Source organism: Myxine glutinosa, chromosome 11 (assembly GCF_964187855.1).
Source record: "Myxine glutinosa chromosome 11, kmMyxGlut1.1, whole genome shotgun sequence".
Lineage (NCBI taxonomy): Eukaryota > Metazoa > Chordata > Myxini > Myxiniformes > Myxinidae > Myxine > Myxine glutinosa.
In genome coordinates, this window is record NC_136271.1 from 68,408,826 (window position 1) to 68,432,194 (window position 23,369).

The following is a 23,369-nucleotide window of genomic DNA, read 5'->3' on the forward strand; positions in this document are numbered from 1 at the left end:
TGATTTCCTGTTTGACATTGAGGACCTCCATCCATTGATGAGACAGCAGAAGCAGCATGTCCAGAGTAGAGTGACCTGGTCTGATACCAAATTGATGATCAGAGATCAAGCCATTGGAGAAGTGGAAGGATTTGATATCCGAAGCAATGATGGATTCCATGACTTTACTGATAATTGGGAGCAGGTTGATTGGTCTGTAGTTGCAAGGATCTGTTTTGGACCTTTTTTGTGTAAAGTGGTAATGTTGGCTGATTTCCAAGCTGATGGCAAATGACCTTGAGCAAAAGAGAGGGTGAAGAGAACAGAGAGAGGGAGTGAAAGAGCGGCAGAGCAGGATTTTAGGAGCCGTGGGCTGATGCTGTCTGGTCCAGTTGCAGAATCAGAGTCGAGGATTGATAGAAACTTCTCCACCTTGTCAGGAGAGAAGGACACAGAGTCCAGAAGCAGCTGGGTATGACTGGGTAAGGTGGGTATCGAGAGAGACGGGTTTGGGACAGAAGAGTTTGAGGCAAACACAGAGTTGAGGCATTCAGCTTTTTAACGTGCGGAGTCAGCTCTGTAGCCGTTTGAGGTATAGGAGGGGGATGGAGGGGGGGGGGTGGGGGGGGGAACAAACACCAGAAACAGACTTGACCAGATGCCACCAGGATTTGGAAGAGGGAGACAGGTTTTAGAGTTCAGTCTTGAGAGGAGAGAGATATTGTTTCCTGGCTCTCCTGAGGGTGGACACACTTGTTCCCGTCTTTGTGAAAGGAAATGAGATTGCCTTCAGTTGGATTTGCCTTCCAGGAGGCGAAGGCAAGTTTCAGGGCAACTGCTTCACCACAAGACTCCGTGTACTATGGACGTGAGGAAGGGTATGACAACTGAAGACGAGATGGGATAAATCTGTGCACGAGAGAGAGAGAGCAATTTACTTTGGAAGAATTCCCAGGATGAGTTGATGTCAGAGGCAGTAGAGATGGGAGACCAGTCCAGATGATTGATGAATGCTTGAAGACCGTGCCAGTCGGCCGGAGTGAAATGCCAGACTCGTCGACGCTGAGGAGGCTCTCTGAGAATGGCCAGAGAGATGTCCACTTTAACAAGCACATGATCAGAAGAACCGATTGGAACAGAGGAAGAGCAGCAGACATTTGCGGGGAAGTTTGTCCTAAAGATGTATAGAAGAGAAGATTTTCTGTTGACTGAAATCCGTGTAGGGGAATTGACAGATTGTGTCAGCCCCAGTTGGTCGCAGAATTCCTTTGCTGAGGAGCCATGGCTGGTGAGAGAGGTACCCACACCCAGACAGCTGGCATGATGACAGTTGAAATCGCCACATATGAGGAAGAGAGAGTTGGGATGGGTAGATAGAAGTTGGTCCATGTTATCAGACAGTGAGATGTACAGTGAGTGCATTTAGAAAGTATTCAGACCCCTTCACTTTTTTCACATTTTGTTATGTTGCAGCCTTATGCTGAAATCGTTTAAATTCATTTTTTCCCTCATCAATCTACACTCAATACCCCATAATGACAAAGATAAAACAGGATTTTACAAAGTTTTGCAAATTTATTAAAAAGAAAAAACTGAAATATCACATTGACATAAGTATTTAGACCCTTAACTCGGTACTTAGTTGAAGCGCCTTTGGCAGCGATTACAGCCTCGAGTCACCTTGGGTATGACGTGACAAGCTTTACACACCTGGATTTGGGGATTTTCTGCCATTCTTCTCTGCAGATCCTCTCAAGCTCTGTCAGGTTGGATGGGGACTGTCGGTGGACAGCCATTTTCAGGTCTCTCCAGAGATGTTCGATTGGGTTCAAGTCAGGGCTCTAGCTGGGCCACTCAAGGACCTTCACAGAGTTGTCCCTAAGCCACTCCTGCGTTGTATTGGCTGTGTGCTTTGGGTCATTGTCCTGTTGGAAGGTGAACCTTCGGCCCAGTCTGAGGTCCTGAGTGCTTTGTTTCAGGTTTTCACTAAGGATATCTCTGTACTTTGCTCCGTTCATTGTTCCCTCAACCCTGACCAGTTCCCCAGTCCCTGCTGCTGATAAACACCCCCACAGCATGATGCTGCCACCACCATGCTTCACCGTTGGGATGGTATTGGGCAGGTGATGAGCGGTGCCTGGTTTCCTCCAGACATGACGCTTGGAATTGAGGCCAAACAGTTCAATCTAAGTTTCATCAGACCAGAGAATCTTGTTCGTCACAGTCTGAGTCCTTTCGGTGCTTTTTTGCAAACTCCAAGCGGACTTTCATGTGTCTTTCACTGAGGAGAGGCATCCGTCTGGCCACTCTGCCTTAAAGCCCAGATCGGTGGAGTGTTGCAGTGATGGTTGTTCTTCTGGAAGTTTCTCCCATCTCCACACAGGGATCTCTGGAGCTCAGCCAGAGTGACCATCGGGTTCTTGGTCACCTCTATTACCAAGGCCCTTCTCCCCCGATTGCTCAGTTTGGCCGGGCGGCCAGCTCTAGGAAGAGTCCTGGTTGTTCCAAATTTCGCACGCCGCACGTCGCACAATATCGCACGTCGCAAAAAACCTCTGGGGAGGGGAGATATTCTTTTACCTACTCGATTAACATCAAGGATACCTACTCATTTAACATATCTCTTACCTGCTCCGTTAACATTTCATCTACTTGCTCCGTTGACATTTCACTTACCTGCTCCATTAACATCTCGTTTACCTGCTCCGTTAACATCTCTCTTTCCTGCTCCGTTAACATCTTGCTTACCTGCTCCGTTAACATTTCATCTACCTGCTCCGTTAACATCTCGTTTACCTGCTCCGTTAACGTCTCGTTTACCTGCTCCGTTCACATCTCTCTTACATGCTCCATTAACATTTCATCTACCTGCTCCGTTAACATCTCGTTTACCTGCTCCGTTAACATCTCGCTTACCTGCTCCGTTAACATCTTTTACCTGCTCCGTTAACATCTCGTTTACCTGCTCCGTTAACATCTCGCTTACCTGCTCCGTTAACATCTCGTTTACCTGCTCCGTTAACATCTCGTTTACCTGCTCCGTTAACGTCTCGTTTACCTGCTCCGTTAACATCTCGTTTACCTGCTCCGTTAACATCTCGTTTACCTGCTCCGTTAACATCTCGCTTACCTGCTCCGTTAACATCTCGTTTACCTGCTCCGTTAACATCTCGTTTACCTGCTCCGTTAACGTCTCATTTACCTGCTCCGTTCACATCTATTACCTGCTCCGTTAACATCTCGTTTACCTGCTCCATTAACATCTCGTTCACCTGCTCCGTTAACATCTCGTTTACCTGCTCCGTTAACGTCTCGTTTACCTGCTCCGTTAACGTCTCATTTACCTGCTCCGTTAACGTCTCGTTTACCTGCTCCGTTAACATATCTATTACCTGCTCCGTTTACATATCTCATTTACCTGCTCCATTAACATCTCGTTTACCTGCTCCGTTAACGTCTCGTTTACCTGCTCCGTTAACGTCTCATTTACCTGCTCCGTTAACGTCTCGTTTACCTGCTCCGTTAACATATCGCTTACCTGCTCCGTTAACATCTCGTTTACCTGCTCCGTTAACGTCTCGTTTACCTGCTCCGTTAACGTCTCGTTTACCTGCTCCGTTAACGTCTCGTTTACCTGCTCCGTTGACATCTCGTTTACCTGCTCCGTTAACATCTCGCTTACCTGCTCCGTTAACATCTCGTTTACCTGCTCCGTTAACATCTCTCTTACCTGCTCCGTTAACATCTCGTTTACCTGCTCCGTTAACATTTCGCTTACCTGCTCCGTTAACATTTCACCTTCCTGCTCCGTTAACATCTCGTTTACCTGCTCCGTCAATATCTCGTTTACCTGCTCCGTTAACATTTCACCTTCCTGCTCCGTTAACATCTCGTTTACCTGCTCCGTTAACATCTCATTTACCTGCTCCGTTGACATCTCGTTTACCTGCTTCGTTAACATCTCGTTTACCTGCTCCGTTAACATCTCGTTTACCTGCTCCGTTAACATTTCATCTACCTGCTCCGTTAACATCTCTCTTACCTACTCCGTTAACATTTCACCTACCTGCTCCGTTAACATCTCGCTTACCTGCTCCGTTAACATCTCGCTTACCGGATCTGTTAACATCTCGCTTACCGGATCTGTTAACATCTCGCTTACCGGATCTGTTAACATCTCGCTTACCGGATCTGTTAACATCTCGCTTACCGGATCTGTTAACATCTCGCTTACCGGATCTGTTAACATCTCGCTTACCGGATCTGTTAACATCTCGCTTACCGGATCTGTTAACATCTCGCTTACCGGATCTGTTAACATCTCGTTTACCTGCTTCGTTAACATTTCACCTACCTGCTCCGTTAACATCTCACCTACCTGCTCCGTTAACATCTCGCTTACCGGATCCGTTAACATCTCGCTTACCTGCTCCGTTAACATCTCGCTTACCTGCTCCGTTAACATCTCGCTTACCAATTACCTGCTCCGTTAACATCTCGCTTACCTGCTCCGTTAACATCTCGCTTACCTGCTCCGTTAACATCTCGCTTACCTGCTCCGTTAACATCTCGCTTACCTGCTCCGTTAACATCTCGCTTACCTGCTCCGTTAACATCTCGCTTACCTGCTCCGTTAACATCTTGCTTAACGGAGATGTCCTGCTGGGCGGTGTATAACTCTATAACGTTGGTTCGACTTTGCCGAAGGATTAAAAAAAAAAAAAAAGCCCTTATCACGTGGGACGTTGCTAGGCGACGCAGTGACACATACACTGAATAACCATTGGTTGGTGGGTCTCGGTTGAGGTGTTTGTACGTGAGTGTTGAAAATGTCCACGGCATGTTGTTGCAAACAGCATTCTGACTTTTAAAGTGACCGGCTTAGCAATGAAGTTAAAGTGACCGGCTTAGCAATGAAGGCCAGAAAGAAGTTGGAGAAATTTGAGCCAACGCCAGACGAGGTGAAGAGGTTAACAAAGGCCTTTGAGGATGAAAAGTTCAAGGGAGTGGTGCGGGAGTTCGCGGAAGAGGTGACATTTCATTCACGCACACCACGTGTCCCATAGCGACGATGTACGTCATTGTGTTCATTTTCGAGCTTAGTTTTGTACAATATAAATATATAATAAACGTTTACACAAAGAGCGACAAATTAAATCGAGAAAAAGCGGCTTTTAGTGGTGGCGGAGACCAGCTCATCGAGCCTTGTCCACAGAACACGGTGACCTGGCAATGTGATCTATGGATCGTTTAAACGGGGCTTTATTAGTTCATTTTTTCCGTTACAGGAAATGTTCTTTGGGATTAAAAAAGAAAGAAAAAAGGGGTGAACGGAGGGGGGGGGGGGTGTCTGGGGGTCCCCCCCCCGTCCCCCAGGATTTTTTTTCAAATTGATCGTCACAAACGGCATTTCGTGCGTTCTTGGAGGTTTCTGCAGTTCCTTGTGTTCTTCCCTGGTCCAACAGTTCAACAGATTCGCGATGATCAATGGTGAGATAGAGGAACTGGTGAAACAACTTGTTCAGGTGTTCCTTCTGCTGTAAATTGATGAATTTTGTAGGTGTGTGTGTATATGTGTGTATGTACGTGTGTGTGTGTGTGTGTGTGTGTGTGTGTGTGTGTGTGTGTGTGTGTGTGTGTGTGTGTGTTTATTTATGTGTGTATTTATGTGTGTATGCATGTATATGTATATGTGTACGTGTGTGTGTGTATATATATATATATATATGTATATATATATATATATGTATATATATATATATATATATATGTATATGTATATATATATATATATATATATATATATATATATATATATATATATATATATATATATATATATATATATATATATGTGTGTATGTGTATGTATGTATGTGTATTATACAGTCACGTGAAAAAGTAAGTACACCCCATGTAAAGTTTTGACTTTTTCAACATATTTCAACATACGGCTATTTGATCTTCATTTCAACAATATTGATAGATAAAGGTGATATAATATAACAAATATCATGAAACATTTACATTTTGTAGTCCATTGTATAATTTCAATAAACATAAATGCAAATTTTGCATGTGGAAAAAGTAAGTACACCCCTACATTTATCACTACTTCAAATACCTAAAATTAGAATCAGGTGCACCAGCTCAGGTGCAAATGATTAGAACATCGTTAGAGAGGATCTTGGAGGAACCTGTCTTATTTAAATCTCAGACATTTAGTTTGGTTTGCTCTTTGTTGTTGAAGTGTGCGGCATCACCATGCCTAGATCAAAAGAGCTCCCTGAGGCCTTCAGAAAGAAGGTTATAGATGCCTACGAGTCTGGGAAGGGATTTAAAAAGCTCTCCAAACAATTTGAAATCAATCTTTCGACTGTCCGGAAGATCATCTACAAGTGGAGAAGATTCCAAACAATTGCCAACTTGTTCAGGCCAGGCCGCCCCAGCAAGTTCAGCCCGAGAGCAGACCACAAGATGCTGAAAGAAGTCTCGAAGAACCCCAGAATGTCATCACGGGACCTACAGGTAGCTCTTGCCACTGTTGATGTCAAAGTGCACGAGTCTACCATTAGAAAGAGGCTGCACAAATTTGATCTACATGGGAGGTGTTGTGGAAATCAATTCAAGTCACAACTTTAGTCCATCTGTTGGTTTAATTCCATTAAGACCTTTGACATCATTCTGCAAATACAGGGATGCAATAGAAATAAGGTTTGGTTTCACATAGGTCAATCCACAATATCATTCAATGAAAGCAAGCGTAATATTCTATGCGGTACGTACCGTTAACGAGTCTACCAGTCAATGTAACATGTCACAGGAGAAGACGCCTAGAGCAGCGGCCGTTTCGGGTCTTATAGCCGCGCCCCCCTAGCGGTGTCAGCGAGCAGCGAGCATCACCTGGGTTCAGCATAATACGATTTCACTACATTCTCCCCACCGTTAGAATTACACTGCCGTGCAGCTAGAAGCGAGCGAGGCGTCAGCATTAACAGGGTGTGGAATATGGTATCAATACCGGTCCGGGCGGCAAATTTCCCTGCCAGCACGTGTCCGAAATTCCTTGGGTACGGCACCACGTAACCCAGAGACCCCGGCGTCGGAGTAGCTGCCGGAGTCAGGTGATGAAGGGGGTACCGCCAAGCCATCAGGCAAGGGCGGTTGTGGCGAAGGGAGGGTCGGCAGACGTTCAGTGACGGAAGTGTCGGAAGAGTCCATAGTCTTATAGATTGGCTCGTCCGATTCCTTATAAGGGTCGGTGACCCCGCATGGGGCAAGATGGCGTACGGAGACAGTGGACTCACGCCCATCTGCCGTCATCACACGTGCATGCTCGGGATTAGCCTGGAGCACCTGCACTTTGTCCACTAAGGGGTCGTACTTGCTCGTGCGGACCGCCCGTTTGAGATAGGCCGGCCCGGGCTCAGCGAGCCAACTGGGTAAAGACCGGATACACCCCGAGCTCCTCGGGTGGTGGAAAAGTCGCTCGTGAGGAGTCTGGTTGGTGGCCGTACATAGGAGAGCCCTAATCGAGTTCAGCGCCGCAGGTAGCGACCAAGCCCATTTATCGAGGCCCCGGCCGAGGGTCCGGAGATTGAGCACGACGGCCCTCCATATAATCCCGTTGAAGCGTTCGATCTGCCCATTCGCTTGGGGTCTGTACGGCGTGGTATAACTAGAAGCGACGTTATTTTGGAGCAAGTAGCCTCGCACTTCCTGAGACAAAAAGACCGCACCCCGATCTGTATGCACGTAGGCCGGGTACCCAAACATAGAGAACAAATTTTGCAGGCATTGCATTACCGTGGCAGCCGTCATATCCACGCACGTATAAGCAAAAGGAAATCACGAGTACTCGTCGACGATAGTGAGCAGATAGCGAGAGTTACTCGACACCGGCAACGGGCCCTTGAAATCCATCGCCAATCTTTCCCACGGCCTCGTAGCCCTAACCAGTGTCCCCATGGGAGGGTTATAGAAACGTGGTTTGATTTCTGCGCATATAGCGCAGTCGCGACAGATACGGCGGATATCGTCAATCGAGTACGGCAGATTACCACTACGCATAAAATGAGCGAAATGCGTCACGCCCGGATGCCCGGCAGTTGCGTGCAAAACGCGTAGGCCCTCCAGAGTGACGATACCCGCGCACGTAACCGGCCTCGATAAGGCGTCGACAACCTGGTTATCCTTCCCCGGGTGGTATTTGATAGTGTAGAAGAAGTCGGCAAGCTCTATACGCCAGCGAGTGATTTTCTCATTCTTAATGCGCTGGGCGTGTAAGGTGTCGTACATGAACGCAACACGTTGTTGGTCCGTGATGATTTGGAAGCACCGCCCGAGTAAGTACGGGCGCCACCGCCGAATCGACTCGACGATCGCGTACGCTTCCTTTTCGACAGACGAATGTCGCCGCTCAGCGGAGGTAAGAGTCCGTGAAAAGAAAGCCACCGGGCGCCCTCCTTGGGAGAGGGTCGCCGCTATGGCATGATCCGAGGCATCACTTTCTAGGACGAAAGATCCACTCTCGTCGATCGTTGCCACAGCGGCACTGGCGATGTCGGCCTTAAGGCCTCCAAAGGCCGCTAACGGGGACGGACGCAAAGGGAATGTGTCGCAGGCCACAAGGGGGCGAAGTTTCACGGAGAGATTTTGGACCCAATTAGAGTAATGGGCGAATAGCCCGAGAGCGCCTTTCAGGGACGCCCGATCGCTGGGAGGGGCCATGTCGAGCAGAGGTCGCAGACGCTCCTTATCCGGAGCGACAGAGCCATGGGTCACGGTGTACCCCAGAATATCTATCTTGCGTAGGTAGTATTGACACTTAGCCTCGTTCATGGTTAAGCGATACCTCTGCGCGACCTCGAGGAAGCGCTTCAGATTAGTATCGTGGTGCCCTTGGTCATACCCACAAACCGTAAGATTGTCTAAATAGACGAAAACATCGGCCAGGCTCTCCCTCGCAATGAGGTCATCCATGGCCCTCTGGAAACAGGACCCTGTTCGTTACCCCAAAAGGCAATCGAGTAAACTGGTACAACCGTTGCCCCGACTCAAAAGCGGTATAGATACGATCTGCGCTCGAGATAGAGATCTGATGATACGCACTACGGAGATCGAGAGTGCTGTAGACCGAGTATTGGGCCACCTGTCGCACCAGCGCGTCCATCCCCGGAAGGGGGTAGGCATCCAGCTGTGTAAAACGGTTAATCGTTTGGGAATAGTCGATTACCATGCGTCTGCGGTGTGCCTCGCTCCGCACCACTAAGACCTGAGCCCGCCACGGCGACCGGCTGGGTTCTATGATGCCGTCTTTCAAGAGCTGAGCCGTCTCTCCTGCAATGAATTGCATGTCCGCTCGAGAGTAGCGCTGTGATTTTACCGCTACAGGTGTACAGTCAGAGGTTAAATTGGGGAACAGCGAAAGTGGCTGAATTTCTATTTTCGCGAGGGCACACACAGCAAGCGTGTCAGTCCCACCAACAGCGAGCGTGTCTGGCCCACCAAACTCCATTTCCAGTCGTCCATGTCGCTTAAGGAAATCGTGTCCTAACAGAATGTCAGCACATAAAGCAGGTAAAACCATGAGGTGTACATCTGAGAAAACCCGTCCCTTTATCACGAGTTTCAATCGACATTCCCCCTTCGTGCTGAGCCGAAGGCCCTGGGAAGCCATGAAGATCCGTCTCGTAGTCCCCAAGACCTGCCAGCCATGCCTGTGCACTATCGCTGATCGATAAAACTATCCGTAGACCCTGTATCCACCAAGGCGTGCACACAATGGCCCTCGACCATGAGGGGAATAACGGCTTGAGCCAGGCCGGACGAGCCTGCTGGGAGTGGGACCGAACCTCCTGAGTGAGGCGGTCGCGCCACGCGGGTGGGTCCTATGCCAGCCGCAGTTTTCCGGGCGTCAGAGGGTGCCCGTGGAATTTCGTATAAGTTGTCAGGGAGTGTTCCCATGCAATCTGCAGTGTTGCGGTCGTTGCCGGAGTATTCGTTGTTCATGGGGCATTCGTTAAAGCTGTCAGAGAGCCTCCCCATGCATTCCGCAGTTTTGCCATTCAAAATCGCCATTTGACAAGTATGGGCCTCCGTAGTCTTGCCATTCAAAATCGCCATTTGACGAGTATGGGCCACCGTAGTCTTGCCATTCGATATCGCCGTTTGACGAGTATGGGCCTCCATAGTTTGTACCAAACGCGTGTCGCCGCCAGAGGACGCCGTACGCTCTCGAGAGACGTAGCGTGTACGTACCGCCGGGGTTGGGCGAGGCTCCAAAGGCCCTCGCGTTGCCCGGAGTCCCGTCAAGGACGCACGTTCCGTGTCCGATTGAGGATGAGACTGTTGTGGCTGCTCGGTGTCTCTCGCCAAGGTCGATTGGGCGATCAGGGGCCCGCGAGGAGGGGCACTGCCCATCAAAGCTGGGTAAGGCGCCGTGTTCCGTGCTCGGCCCGTAGGCTCCGCAATTAGCCCATTCAAGGTCGCGCGCGGCCGCGAACCGCGTGCGGTTTTCCGGCACACTTTTGCATAGTGCCCCTTCTGCGAGCACAAATGGCATATCGCGTCCCGAGCCAGACACACTGTCCGGTGGTGTCGTTGACCCCCACAGAAGTAGCATGCGGCTCCGCGTGAGGCCTTGGGTCTGACCGTAGCGGCAGCCGTCAGGATCCCCGGATCCTCCGCCGGGGCAACCTGGAGTTCCGCGAGCGGGTCCGCTCCTGGTTCGTCGGCGGTAGCACTCTCCGGCCGTGCGTGTAGCGAGGTCCCCGCCAAGAGGCGCGTGCGATTATAGTCGTTCGACTGCAGCCGCGCTTCGGTATATATTTTCCCTTGTTCTAGAGCCGCCGTGAAGGTCAGGTCGGTCTTCTCCAAGAGCTTGAGCCTGAGGTCCTGAGAGGAGACCCCGGAGACGAAGGCGTCTAGGAGAAGGTCATCTTGAACCTGCTCGTGAGTCCGTGGCTCCTGGGTGCTGTCTAGCAGGAGTTGCCGGAGCTCCTGGGCATAGTGATCCATCGGCTCGTTTGGTTGCTGGCGTCGCGATAACAGCAAATGTCGAGCATATATCACGCTCTTTTGCTTTATGCACAATCGCTTGAGTTCCGCGACAGCGAGGTCGTACGTCGCACATCGCACAATACTGTTGTACACCTTGTAGTCGACTTTGGACTGGAGCGCTGCTAGCTTCGTGGCAGCGGTCGGCACGGTGTCCTGGTCAGCGAACTGATTCTCCAATGTTTTCAACCAGTGAGTCAGTTGCAAACCAGCATCCGGGGCTTGCGGGTCGGCGCAGAATTGCAAAACCGCCAGCATCTTGCTTCCCGCCATGTCCGTAGATTTTAATGGAATTAAGTGTTGTGGAAATCAATTCAAGTCACAACTTTAGTCCATCTGTTGGTTTAATTCCATTAAGACCTTTGACATCATTCTGCAAATACAGGGATGCAATAGAAATAAGGTTTGGTTTCACATAGGTCAATCCACAATATCATTCAATGAAAGCAAGCGTAATATTATATGCGGTACGTACCGTTAACGAGTCTACCAGTCAATGTAACATGTCACAGGAGAAGACGCCTAGAGCAGCGGCCGTTTCGGGTCTTATAGCCGCGCCCCCCTAGCGGTGTCAGCGAGCAGCGAGCATCACCTGGGTTCAGCATAATAAGATTTCACTACAGGAGGTGTGCCAGGAGGAAACCTTTGCTGTCCAGAAAGAACATCAGGGCAAGACTGAAGTTTGCCAATGAACACCTCGGCAAAGACCAGCACTTCTGGAACAATGTGCTCTGGACAGATGAGTCAAAGGTAGAGCTATTTGGCCACAGTACCAGAAGACATGTTTGGCAAAAACCAAAGACAGCATTTGACTACAACAACCTGATACCAACTGGAAAGCATGGTGGTGGAAATATTATGGTTTGGGGGCAGCTTTGCTGTATCAGGGCCTGGGCAGCTCACCATCATATAATCCACTATGAATTCTTCATTGTACCAGAGAGTGCTTGAGGATAATGTGAGGCCATCTGTCGGAAAGTTGAAGCTCAACCAAAGGTGTACCTTACAACATGACAATGACCCTAAACATACCAGTAAATCCACCAAGGAATGGCTGAAAAGAAAGAAATGGAGGGTTCTGGAATGGCCAAGTCAAAGCCCGGATCTAAATCCAAATCGAGATGTTGTGGGGGGATTTGAAACGAGCTGTGCATGCAAGAAACCCCTCAAACATCGCACAGCTGAAAGAATTCTGCATGGAGGAGTGGGTAAAAATTTCTCCCAGTCGATGTCAGAGACTGGTAGACAGTTATAAGAAACGCCTACTTGAGGTTGTTTCTGCCAAAGGGGCAATACCACCTATTATAGCCAAGGGTGTACTTAGTTTTTGCACATGTGAAATTTGCATTTATGTTTATTTAAATTATACAATGGACTACAAAATGTAAATGTTTCATGATATTTGTTATATTATATCACCTTTATCTATCAATATTGTTGAAATGAAGATAAAATAGCTGTATGTTGAAATATGTTGAAAAAGTCAAAACTTTACATGGGGTGTACTTACTTTTTCACGTCACTGTATATATACTAGAATATAAGACCCGTCGCTTCACTGACGGAAAAACCAATCTTTACTGCGATGGCTAATCTATGGGGTAAGAAAAAAAAAAAAAGAAGCGATTCCTTGGATTTCATACTCTGTGCAGGGATAACAAACGTCACATGTTGGCATTGGCAGTTTTCACACAATTGTCCATGTACTCATAATTTTGTTTTTTAATTGAAAAAAAAAACAAGTAAAAATAAAAATAAAAACTTTTTTTGGGGGGGGGGGGGGGTGTTGGGGGGGTGGGGGAGTATCACAAACACTCCCGGGAGTTGCCCGAATCCACGTAGTTGGATTTATTGAAATCCGTTAATCGGTTCTCAAGTTGTAACACGACAAACAGACAAACAAGTTGTAACAACAAGTTGTAACACGACAAACAGACAAACAAACAGAGAAACACGGCTCCTTTTTGTTCCCCGTCGCACCGCGGAGCGAAAGGGGGACTATGGTTTTCCCTTCCGTCTGTGTGTGCGTCCGTCCGTGCGTGCGTGCGTGTGTAAGCGAAGGACCGAATTCTAATTTGGTGTGTCGGTGCAACTGGGCATAAGGAAGAATGCTATTGAAAATTGGGTCGCCACGTCAAACGCCAAGATGGCCGCCACCATATATATGTCTGAACCTTGTGAGCGAAATATCTTGAAATATAAACGAACTACTAACTTCTAATCTGGTGTGTGGGTGTATCTCGGCATAAGGAAGAACGCTATTGAAAATTGGGTCGCCACATCAAAATCCAAGATGGCCGTCTTGCGTCTTCCACTTTGTCAACTCACATCACTTCACCGACGGGGGACCTCGGCGTAACGCTTGTTATTATAGATAACACATTGGGCTGGCAGAATGGTCTAGAGGTATGCTCACTCCAGTCTAAGGGGTTTTTATAATTGATTTGGACAGTAGGTGGTGGGGTTTTAATAACCCCATTGCTTCTACTCTTGTATCCCCATCTCTGTTGTTATTCAAATGCACTTTATAAATCTACTTGTTCTCTGGGTGAATTTGAGTGTCCTGATCACTAGTGTACTAGTTAGTTATACGTGTACATTAAAGGACCAATTGGGGTTGGACGATTAGCACATAGTAGGAGACTGTCCCTTTGTCCATCTGGCGAATCGCTAATTCGTGCAAAGGGACGTACCGCACTGACTGGCGCGTCACCTGATTGGCTTGGGTGTTCCATTGGAGTCCCCACGTTACCGAATGCTGGCTCGGAGCACTCGAATCAGTTGGCCAGCGTGACTGCTTTGATGGAGTTCACTTGGATTCTGGCCTGGCAATTGGGCCGGCCTGCCGAATATTGAAACACAATTATGTAAAGATAAGTGGAGGTTTCTGGCCAGAATCCATGCAGGTTGTTTGGTTGGAGAGGAACACTTTAAATATTATAAATTATGCAGTAATAACAACGCAACACCAGAACCCCTACCATCTTACCTCTGCCACCGAAGGAAGATGGATGTAATGTTTTTGTCTGTCTGTGAAATTGTCTGTCACATATTACATGTATATTTCTTTGTCTGTCACACCTGTTTGTCTGTCTGTGAGCAGGATATATCAAAAAGTTATGGATGGATTCAGAGGAAACGTGGTGGACAGTTTGGGTATGTGACAAAGACAAATTGATTCGATTTTGGTAATGATCCGGATCCGGATCTGGATACAGTAATTTTTAAAGTGATTCTTCACCATTAACCAAACTATGGTGGATGGGTTGGTTAGGTGACAAGAACAAGCTGATGAGATTTTAGTTCAGGTCCGGATACAGATCAGTGGGATACAAAACGTAAACTGTTCGGCCTGGCGGAGGAATGCTCTCTACCGAGCTCCGTTCTATTTATTGTTGTTTTTAACCCCAAATTACCTTTTTAGTTTTCTTCCTGATCCCCCCCACTTTCCAAACCCAATCAGCCTGACCTGCTCATTCTAGCACCACCTTCACATCTTAACTTCACACACAAAAAGGAAGTTATGACATAATCAGATCTGTGATGTGCAAACAGCAGAACAATTCACCCAAGCTAAGGAACGAAGTTGAAATGCACTTGTCTTTGAGCTGTCTGGCTTTGGTTTGATTCCCGACCAAATTATGAACTGTCTGATTGGTGCTTTGTGGATAGTGGGTCATTTGGTCAAAGAGTGCGCCTTCCTTTGGACGGGTTGTTCAACCAACTGGGTGAACAATCTACCAGCATTCACTGCTGGCAATATTAAAGATCCTGTTTTGCAGGCAGGGCGATTCATCAATGTGTGTGTCATCCCTCAGATAGACTTTAAACGGGTGTCTGTCAAGAGCAGGCAGGCTATCTCCGGCACCATGGCCAACTTCCAAATTCCTGCCCTAACCAGCAGAGGGCATTGTATCAGCGGCACAGCCACGCCACTGGCCAATGATGCTACCCCGCAGCCTTGTGCGGCATACAAATGACGAAGAAGAAGATTAAATATCGAACATTGTCGTCGCAAGAGTTGATGATTGTGGTCTGGGTTGACACAAGCTATTTGTTGGAGACATGCCATTGCGGAATGTTGATTAGTGAACCTGGAAATCTGTCCATCTATGTGTCCGACATGTAGTGCACTTGCTTTTGAGCTACTGCCCCTCGTCTCCGTTCCATTCCCTATCCGACTATAAACTGTCGACTTGGTGCTACGCAGTCGATTATCAAGTTAGCTGGAATTCCGCACCATGCGCTTTTTTAACAGCTCATTGTGGGTTGAAGCAACTTTTCCAGCCATTACTTGACAACTCATGTTTATCGACCGAACCAAATTTTCATTTCTACCTAAGATGTATTAAAAGGGCTAGACACCGATGACGGACGATTGGACTGGGATTTGGCCTCGGCAGAAGCAGGTCCAGTCCTCAAATCAAATGATTGTTAAAGATACCATGTTGCCTTTCAAATCCACAAGCACATAAATGCCGATGGAGGAGCCACAGCGACATATGGTACAATTTGTCGAGATTTTTCACCTTGCCACTGCGTTGTTCACGATATCTGTAACACAGCAGATCTGATTATGTGACTACTTTAAGCAAAAGAGAAGCATCAATTACTGTCGAACTGAAGATTGATTGCAGTCATTTAATTTTCGTCAATAACGAAAGTTTACCTTGCATCATCAATATCTATCGAAGCAAGTCGGAATGGGAGCGGGCAGGGCCAAGGGTTATTTGACACTAATTTACTAACTACCGTACTGCATTTGTAAAATAGAAAGTAATAGAAGCATATTATCACGTCCGTGGCCGATGAAAACCAGCCTTGGACGGATAGCCGATCGGTTAACTCCGAGGCAGCAGTTCGAACTTGGCGGTATCTTTTTGGCGCGCGCGGAACGGGAAGGAACTGAAATCTTACCTGTACGAGCACACGCACATCTAATCCAAAACCCACAGAACACGGGGTCTAATCTTTGGGTCGCTCCTGCAAGATCTAATGTCCGTCTCCATGCCGCAGGCTTATTCAAGAGAACTGTCTGGGGCTATACAACAACAACAACACCGTGGGAACTTTTTCATCCACCAACTAATGCTGGTAGATGGGACGTCCATTCTAACGTCCATCTGAGGGATGGTGCACACTCATGTCGATTTGGGGTTCAGTGTGACTGTGGGGTTGTAGCTCAGCTTTTGGTGTCGGAAAACTTGTTAAAATCAATGGGACGCTAACAACAGAGAAGTACAAGGAGACACTGCAGCACCATGCAGTTCATCGTGAAAACAGTTTCATTGGAAGTGGATTGTTTTTCAACAAGATAATGTTCCAAAACACACCTCCAATATAGTAAAACAGTATTTGGAGAACAAGGTTAGAGCTGGTGTGATCCAAGTATTGGAATTGCCACCCCAGAGTCCGGGTATCGAGGCTATATGGGATTACCCGGAAACAGAGAAGTACTCAATAAGGCAAAGGGTGTACACACAAAGTATTGGCTGATATATATATATATATATATATATATATATATATATATATATATATATATATATATATATATATATATATATATATATATATATATAAATACTAGCAGAAGTACCCGGCGTTGCTGGGTGGGGGAGGAGAGGGGAACTGTGGGGGAGGGAGGGGGTGGGGAAGAGAGGGGGGAGGGGGATGGGAGGGGAGGGGGGGGGAGGGGGATGGGAGGGGAGGGGGGGGAGGGGGAGGGGGGTAAGGGGAGCAGTCAGAAGTGGAAGCTCTTTTACGGAGAATTTATATCTTAAAGGGGAGGGGAGGGGAGGAGGGGAAAGGGGAGGGGGGAAGGGTGGGGAGAGGGGGGAGGGTAGGGGAGGGGAGGGGGGAGGCAGGAGAGGAAGGGGGGTGGCTCACGTTTCTGAGTGAATGTGGCTCATGTTTCTGAGTTAAGTGTGATGCCGATCAGGAAGAAGAAGAAGAAGCCATACTACCAAATTCGTGCACGTCCGGAATTGTTTGATTTATTTGTATTCAAATGTCTGGTAATTGTTTTGTATTTATTTACGTGAATGTGTACTTGTATATAACTGTCATTCATTTAAAAAGGCTTCGGCACTATCGAGCGATTTTTTTATTTTTTATTTTTTTTAAACTCCAAAAAAACGAACTTTTTTTTTTCAATTTTTTTTTTTTTTTTGCCTAAAACACTTCCAGGCACTCACTAATGAACCTCTGAAAGTTTGATGAAGCTCTGTTCAGTCATCTCTGAATAAAACGCGGACACACAGACAACTCGCGTATATATATATATATATATATATATATATATATATATATATATATATATATATATATATATATATATATATATATATATATATATATATATATATATATATATATATATATATCGGGATTTAAATTTAATTCAAAAATTGATCCAGACGTCTATTCTCTTTCAAACATTCAAACCGACAGAGGTAGATATGTATCACAGCATCTGTAGAATTTTCACCCTTTTACTCAACTCCGTTTCGCTGTTATTTGGTGGAGCAAAAAGTCAATTGAGCTTTATAGATATTTAGATATACTGTTCTGTTCTTGTTATTTACTTTAGAATTTTGTTTCACATGCGTTAATAAAGACATATGACTATCACTGATACATATCACAAGACATATCACTGATAATTTGATGAATTTTCCCCAAAGTAGGAATATCATTGAAATAACCCAAACTTTTGCACAGTACTGTATAATCACTTTGAATTACCCAAACCATTTTACATCGGTTAAAATGTTTTTGATGTTTGCAAGTCAAGTTAATCCAGGGTAGTAGTGGGTAAAATAACCCCCAAGCCCACAAAAAATACCAATATTTCACCTGCATTTGTTTCACTGGAAAAATCTGCTCCCTCTTGGAGTGGGTCGGGAAAGGGGCAGTTATGGACAAATTCAGTCTCTGTGGCTAGTAATACTCCATCGCTCCTGCAGGGTCAGTAAACAACATGTCCTGTACCATGTACACAGGTGAAAATCTCAAGTCATTAGCCTACCCTTACGGTTGTATTTTGGTCTATGACGTGACCTTGTCTACCCCCAACCCATATGCGAAGTTTGCTGGAGATCGGCAGGGCCGTTTTCGGGTCTGAACAAACAGAAGGACAAACAGACACTGCATTTTAATATGATTGCTTTATTAGTAAGGGTTCTTGATGATGTTCTATATCTGTTCATCCCCACTTTCTCCTTAATAATACAGTATAAAAATATAAACTTTGTTAAAACTGACAATAATATTGTTATTCTTTAAGGTGACCAGTGAGCAGTCACGCCAGCTGTATGAAGCGGAAGTTACAGCACTGGAAAAGGAGAGAGGTTCAAATGTAACCTTCTTGCATTCAACTCCAGGCTTTGTCCTGAAGACATTTGATGGAGAACAGAAATGCTTCATTAATGTGTGCTCGGATGATGCCGTGAATCGTCCGACGTACAAGCGAGAACAAGGTTCTGATGGAAGTTGGGGCATGCGTTATCAGTTTCCAAATGCCTTGGTGCCTCCGAAAGAGGACAAGGATAATGCCGGGCGCCGTTGCGTTGTTTACGATGTGGTATTTCACTCAGAAACACTGGCTCTTGTTAAAAACCCACGAGTGCATCAACTCCTGGTGAAAACAGCACTTGACATGGTTGAAAAAACATTTTCTGTGACGCTCGATCGCCACAATCTGCGCAGACTGAAGATGCCTTACAAGGGTGTCCCTGGGTCAACCGTACTTCGGAGGCCATTGTACACAACTGCAACACTACCTTATAACGACCCGCCACTGTCTTTTCCTTTTCAGGGATCACCGCCTGAAAGACCAATGAGTATGCAGAATAGAAATCCAGAAGAGGAATACATTTTGAACCTCAAGGAGCAATGTGGAAAGGGGCAATTAAAAAATTACACAAAAGTAGCAACACCACTCAACAAGAAAGTAAAAGAACAAGAATATATACAGAAACCAGAGAAAGTGTCGAGTGGAGTTCTTGAGGATCGTGCAAGAGCACACATGCAGCCATGTTACTCCATCAAGTACAGGGGTTTCTTTGACATACAAGATTACCACTATGGGCGGGATGCTGGACCAGGTGTGCGTCCACAGGAGCTGGAAATTAACATAGACCTTCCTCTGCTTCGTTCTTCAAACAATATCGACCTGCAAGTATTTCAGTGCACATTGACGCTGAAGGTCTTGCATCCTAAGTACTTCCTAGATATACAGCTGCCATACCCCATATTGGATACAAAAGGACATGCCGTGTTTAACAACACTACTCGATGCTTGACCGTCACTCTGCCAGTGCTACTGGAAGAAAAATTGCCAATAGTATCCAGCAATGTGGAAGACGATGCAATGCCAAATGAGCAAAAGGTTTTAGATAATCGCGCGAGCCCAGAAGAGGAGTCCCAACAGACTGCGCCTCAGATATTATTTACTTCTCAAGATTTTGTTGCTCGTTCAGGTGAGGGTGTGCAAGCAGAATGTAAGAGTGAATGCCATTTTGCTGGGAAGGAGGATAGAGAGCAGAAAGATATTATTGCTTGGCATTCTGAGTCTGTTAACGTACATGGGCAGGATAAGAGTGTGACAAAAGAGGGCAATCATGGTAGTGCTGGGGAAATGAGTAAGTCGTGCAACGAAGACTCAGAAATGAAGTCAGGTTATGTAGAGCCAAAATCGGATAAAGAACTTGGAGTTCATGAAGAACAACCAAAGACCGAATACAATCAAATCATGGGATGGAATGATTGTGAGGATGATGGATTGATGACAAACAATACAGGGATTGTGGATAGCATACAAGAAACTTTGCTACGACCCATTGATAACTCAAGTGAGGGTTTGTGTTATGCACGATTAGTCTCAAAGCAAGATAGTAATGAAGGACAAAAACAAGGAGCATTTGAGAATGATTTCGGTGATGAGAAACAAAATGAAGTCGATAGTACGCAAAGCACTCGCCAAAATGAAATGCAAAAGGTGAAGGAGGAGCATCATGGTGGGGTGAATGCTGAAGAAACGAGGAATGATTTGAAGTCAAAGAGAGAAGAAAATGAAAGAGTTGATAGGGAGGATGGAAAGAATGATGGAGTCCAGACAGAGGGAAAGGGAAAAATGGGAAATATAGCAAGCGAAATGAAGAACGTTCATTGTGTAGGTGAGAACATGAAAGGTCGCATTGACAATAATATGTCTATTGAACAAGTGAAGGAAGATAGTAAGAAGGTGAGAAGCACTGAGGAAGGGGATGAAGAAGACCTGGTGACACACAATAGAATAGAAAATAAGAACGGAGCAGAGAAAAACCAGGTGAAAGAGATGGTGGATAAAAGAGACAGAGACCTAGACAAACAGAGAAATCTACAGGTGGAGAAACGAGACCTAATTACAGAACTTCCTCAAGATCCCATATGCTTGCCTTCAATACAGTGTGGTGGAACAGACAATGCAACACACCCTGGGCAGGTGAACGGAGATTGGTGTTGTTCAGAAGATGTATGTATTCCAACTCCATTGGCTAGAGATCAATCGGCAGATGGCTTGCAAGCAACTGTGGGGATTTTGACAAGTGGTGCGTCAGAGAGTGATGAAAGTGTCAGGTTACAGCAACAGTCGTTGACGACCGAAGAAGCAAGGCCAGGAATGAATGCATTGCTGGGCAATAATGAACCCAAGGGGACGATTGTAGAGATGGACGAGAACATCCACGAGTCAGCTATCGAGCCGCAACAAATCAGGGATGCGTGCGGTGGCAGTCTTGATGAAGGAGACCGATCGCAGGATGTCGGTCCTCTGGCACTGAGGGAGATTAGCGCAGACGGTTCAGAGCATGCTCTGGTCGACCATACCACCCACTGTCCAATCTCCTTCCAAAATAATCTCTTGTTTCAGTTGGATTAATTACACCTGGCTATTAAATGGGCTGTTCTTTGTGTTCACGATGTTATGAAAGATATTTGAGGTTTTTTTGCATTGACATGTTGCACCTCCTGCTTATAATTTTCGAGTTAAAAAAGTAATGGCTGGACAATGTTGACAAACCTTTCTAAGATGCTAATTTCACCCTAAATGACCCAGCCATGCAGGTAAGAATTTGCTAGCATTTGGTAAGCATGATCGATGGCGTAATCACATTTGTTGTTCATCTTTGGGAACTTTTGACCAGTTTGCTTGAATATTAATGACATTGATTGTGAAATTGTTAATTGACGGCCTGTTTGTGCCTTCTCAGCTCCATGTGACAAAGAGCAGTTTCTGCCTACGCAGCAATCTAATGCGCCGGTCTCCTTGGTTAAAATACCCTTCAGTAGTTCAGCCTTTCCAGATTTAACATCAATCTGATCCTTCCTTTTACAAATAGTTAATTAACCTGGCTAAAGTAAACCAACTTTACATCCTTGCTTTTTTGATATACTAGTGGACATGGCAGTCAAGGATGGATGATGGGATGGTATGGGATTTGATAGGGTTAGAGGCCCAGAGAACAACAACAATCTCATGATGGTTGGGCTTGATTGAAAATTATACCCATCGGAATTCCATGACATCATCCAGCATGGTGAGCACTTTGAGAAAAGTTTACTTTTGACTGGGCTGAACAGGATAAAAAGAGGAGTTGTAAGTAAATTGAGATGCCGTAAGGAGAGTTGTAAGATCGTTAATTAGCCTACAAAGATTGATGAAGACGTGTGAAGGTGTGTGTGTGTGTGTGTGTGTGTGTGTGTGTGTGTGTGTGTGTGTGTGTGTGTGTGTGTGTGTGTGTGTGTGTGTGTGTGTGTGTGTGTGTGTGTGTGTGTGAGAGAGAGAGAGAGAGAGAGAGAGAGAGAATGAATGAATAAGAAACATGGGAGACAAAGGGGCAGACAGAGAGAGAGAGAGAGAGAGAGAGAGAGAGAGAGAGAGAGAGACAGACAGACAGACAGACAGACACACAGAGAGAGAGAGAGAGACTTTTGACTTTTGAAGTCCTTTTATTATCAAAATAATACAAAAAAAAAAAAGTATTTATATCTTTACACCAACCATAAATACATGAAAAAGCAATGAAACGAAAAGGTTACAGAAGTATTACGGCACACAATTTGCCAAAATAAACCATTAACTTTATACAACCTACAAAAAAACCTACAAAAATATTACCAGTTGGTTCTCACGAACCTCACACAACCCTTCATGACACCAAGTATTGGTGAATTCATCAAGATTGTTTGCATCCTTATAGAAACAAAACTCTAGTTTAATTCTTGCTGACACGAGGGCATTGAAAAACAACATAACATTGCATTCCCCGGCAGGTTTACCGTTCAATTTCTCCCTTCTTGAGAGATATATTGCCAGCTTGGCTGCTGCGACAAGAAACCTCATTAACATATTTTCCTTGCTTGACTTGGCATTAAAGCCAAAAATAAAAGAACGCAACGAGAAAACAACATTCATTCTGTGTGCCACAAGATTAAACCACCGAAACAAAGGAACCAATCTCACACAATTAATGAAGGCGTGGAACACGTCCTCCGTACATATGCAGAATGGGCAACATGTGTATGTAGGAGAGAAATGGTTGATTAACTTATTGGAGGGGACTATCCAGTGGATCAGTCTCCATTGGAGATCACCAGATCTTTTACTTACGAGCTTGCTATACATGGAGTTCCATACAGGTTCAGAGGGGGGTCCCACAGGCAACAGTCTCTTCCACCGGATTACTCCATTTAGCGGTGTATCCCCCAGCAGTAACTTGACACATGACTTGTATAGCTCTTTACTGCTAGTCTCTTGAAAGGGGCTTATCCCCATGCTAACCGGGGGTAAGTCTTCCAACTTGAAGTGCACCAGTAACCCAGGAAAAACCCACTCATCGTGCAATGGTTCGAGCTCGTGGGACCAGCATACTCTCAGCCGTACCCCTATTCGTGTCACATCTCTCAACACTTTTGCAGTCACTCTTTCGGACCGAATTCCTGCTAGCTCGGCTACTTCTCGAGCTGATTTCCACCCACGACCTGAAACTTGCCGGAGGTGCCATACTTTTGTGATGCCGGCAATTATGAAATGCTGGCAGAGGTCCCTACTTTTGGGTATGTTTGGGAAAAGCCGATTGCAGAATAAAGGCTCTTGTGCAAACATATGGATGTCGTAGTTGTCTTCTTGACGGCACACTGTGAGGTTCTGCCAAGCATTCAACACACTCTGATAAAACCAGGAAGAGGAGATGTGTCAACGTGTTGAAGCAGGACCAAGAAACATTCGCGGCCATATCCCAGCCCGCCAGCTTGCCACAAAATGTGGGTGGCCAAAACATGGTTTGGTA

The 23,369-nt window shown here is 46.0% G+C and overlaps 1 protein-coding gene across 1 annotated transcript; it reads left to right on the forward strand.

The window, feature by feature from the left end:
* Positions 1–4,750: 4,750 nt before the first annotated feature.
* DNAAF2 (dynein axonemal assembly factor 2) lies at positions 4,751–21,932 on the forward strand. Its single transcript, XM_068129852.2, has 2 exons — positions 4,751–5,009; positions 18,326–21,932. The coding sequence occupies exons 1-2, from the start codon at positions 4,893–4,895 to the stop codon at positions 20,957–20,959; spliced, it is 2,751 nt and encodes a 916-aa protein (XP_067985953.2). The 5' UTR covers positions 4,751–4,892; the 3' UTR covers positions 20,960–21,932.
* The last annotated feature ends 1,437 nt before the right edge of the window (positions 21,933–23,369 follow it).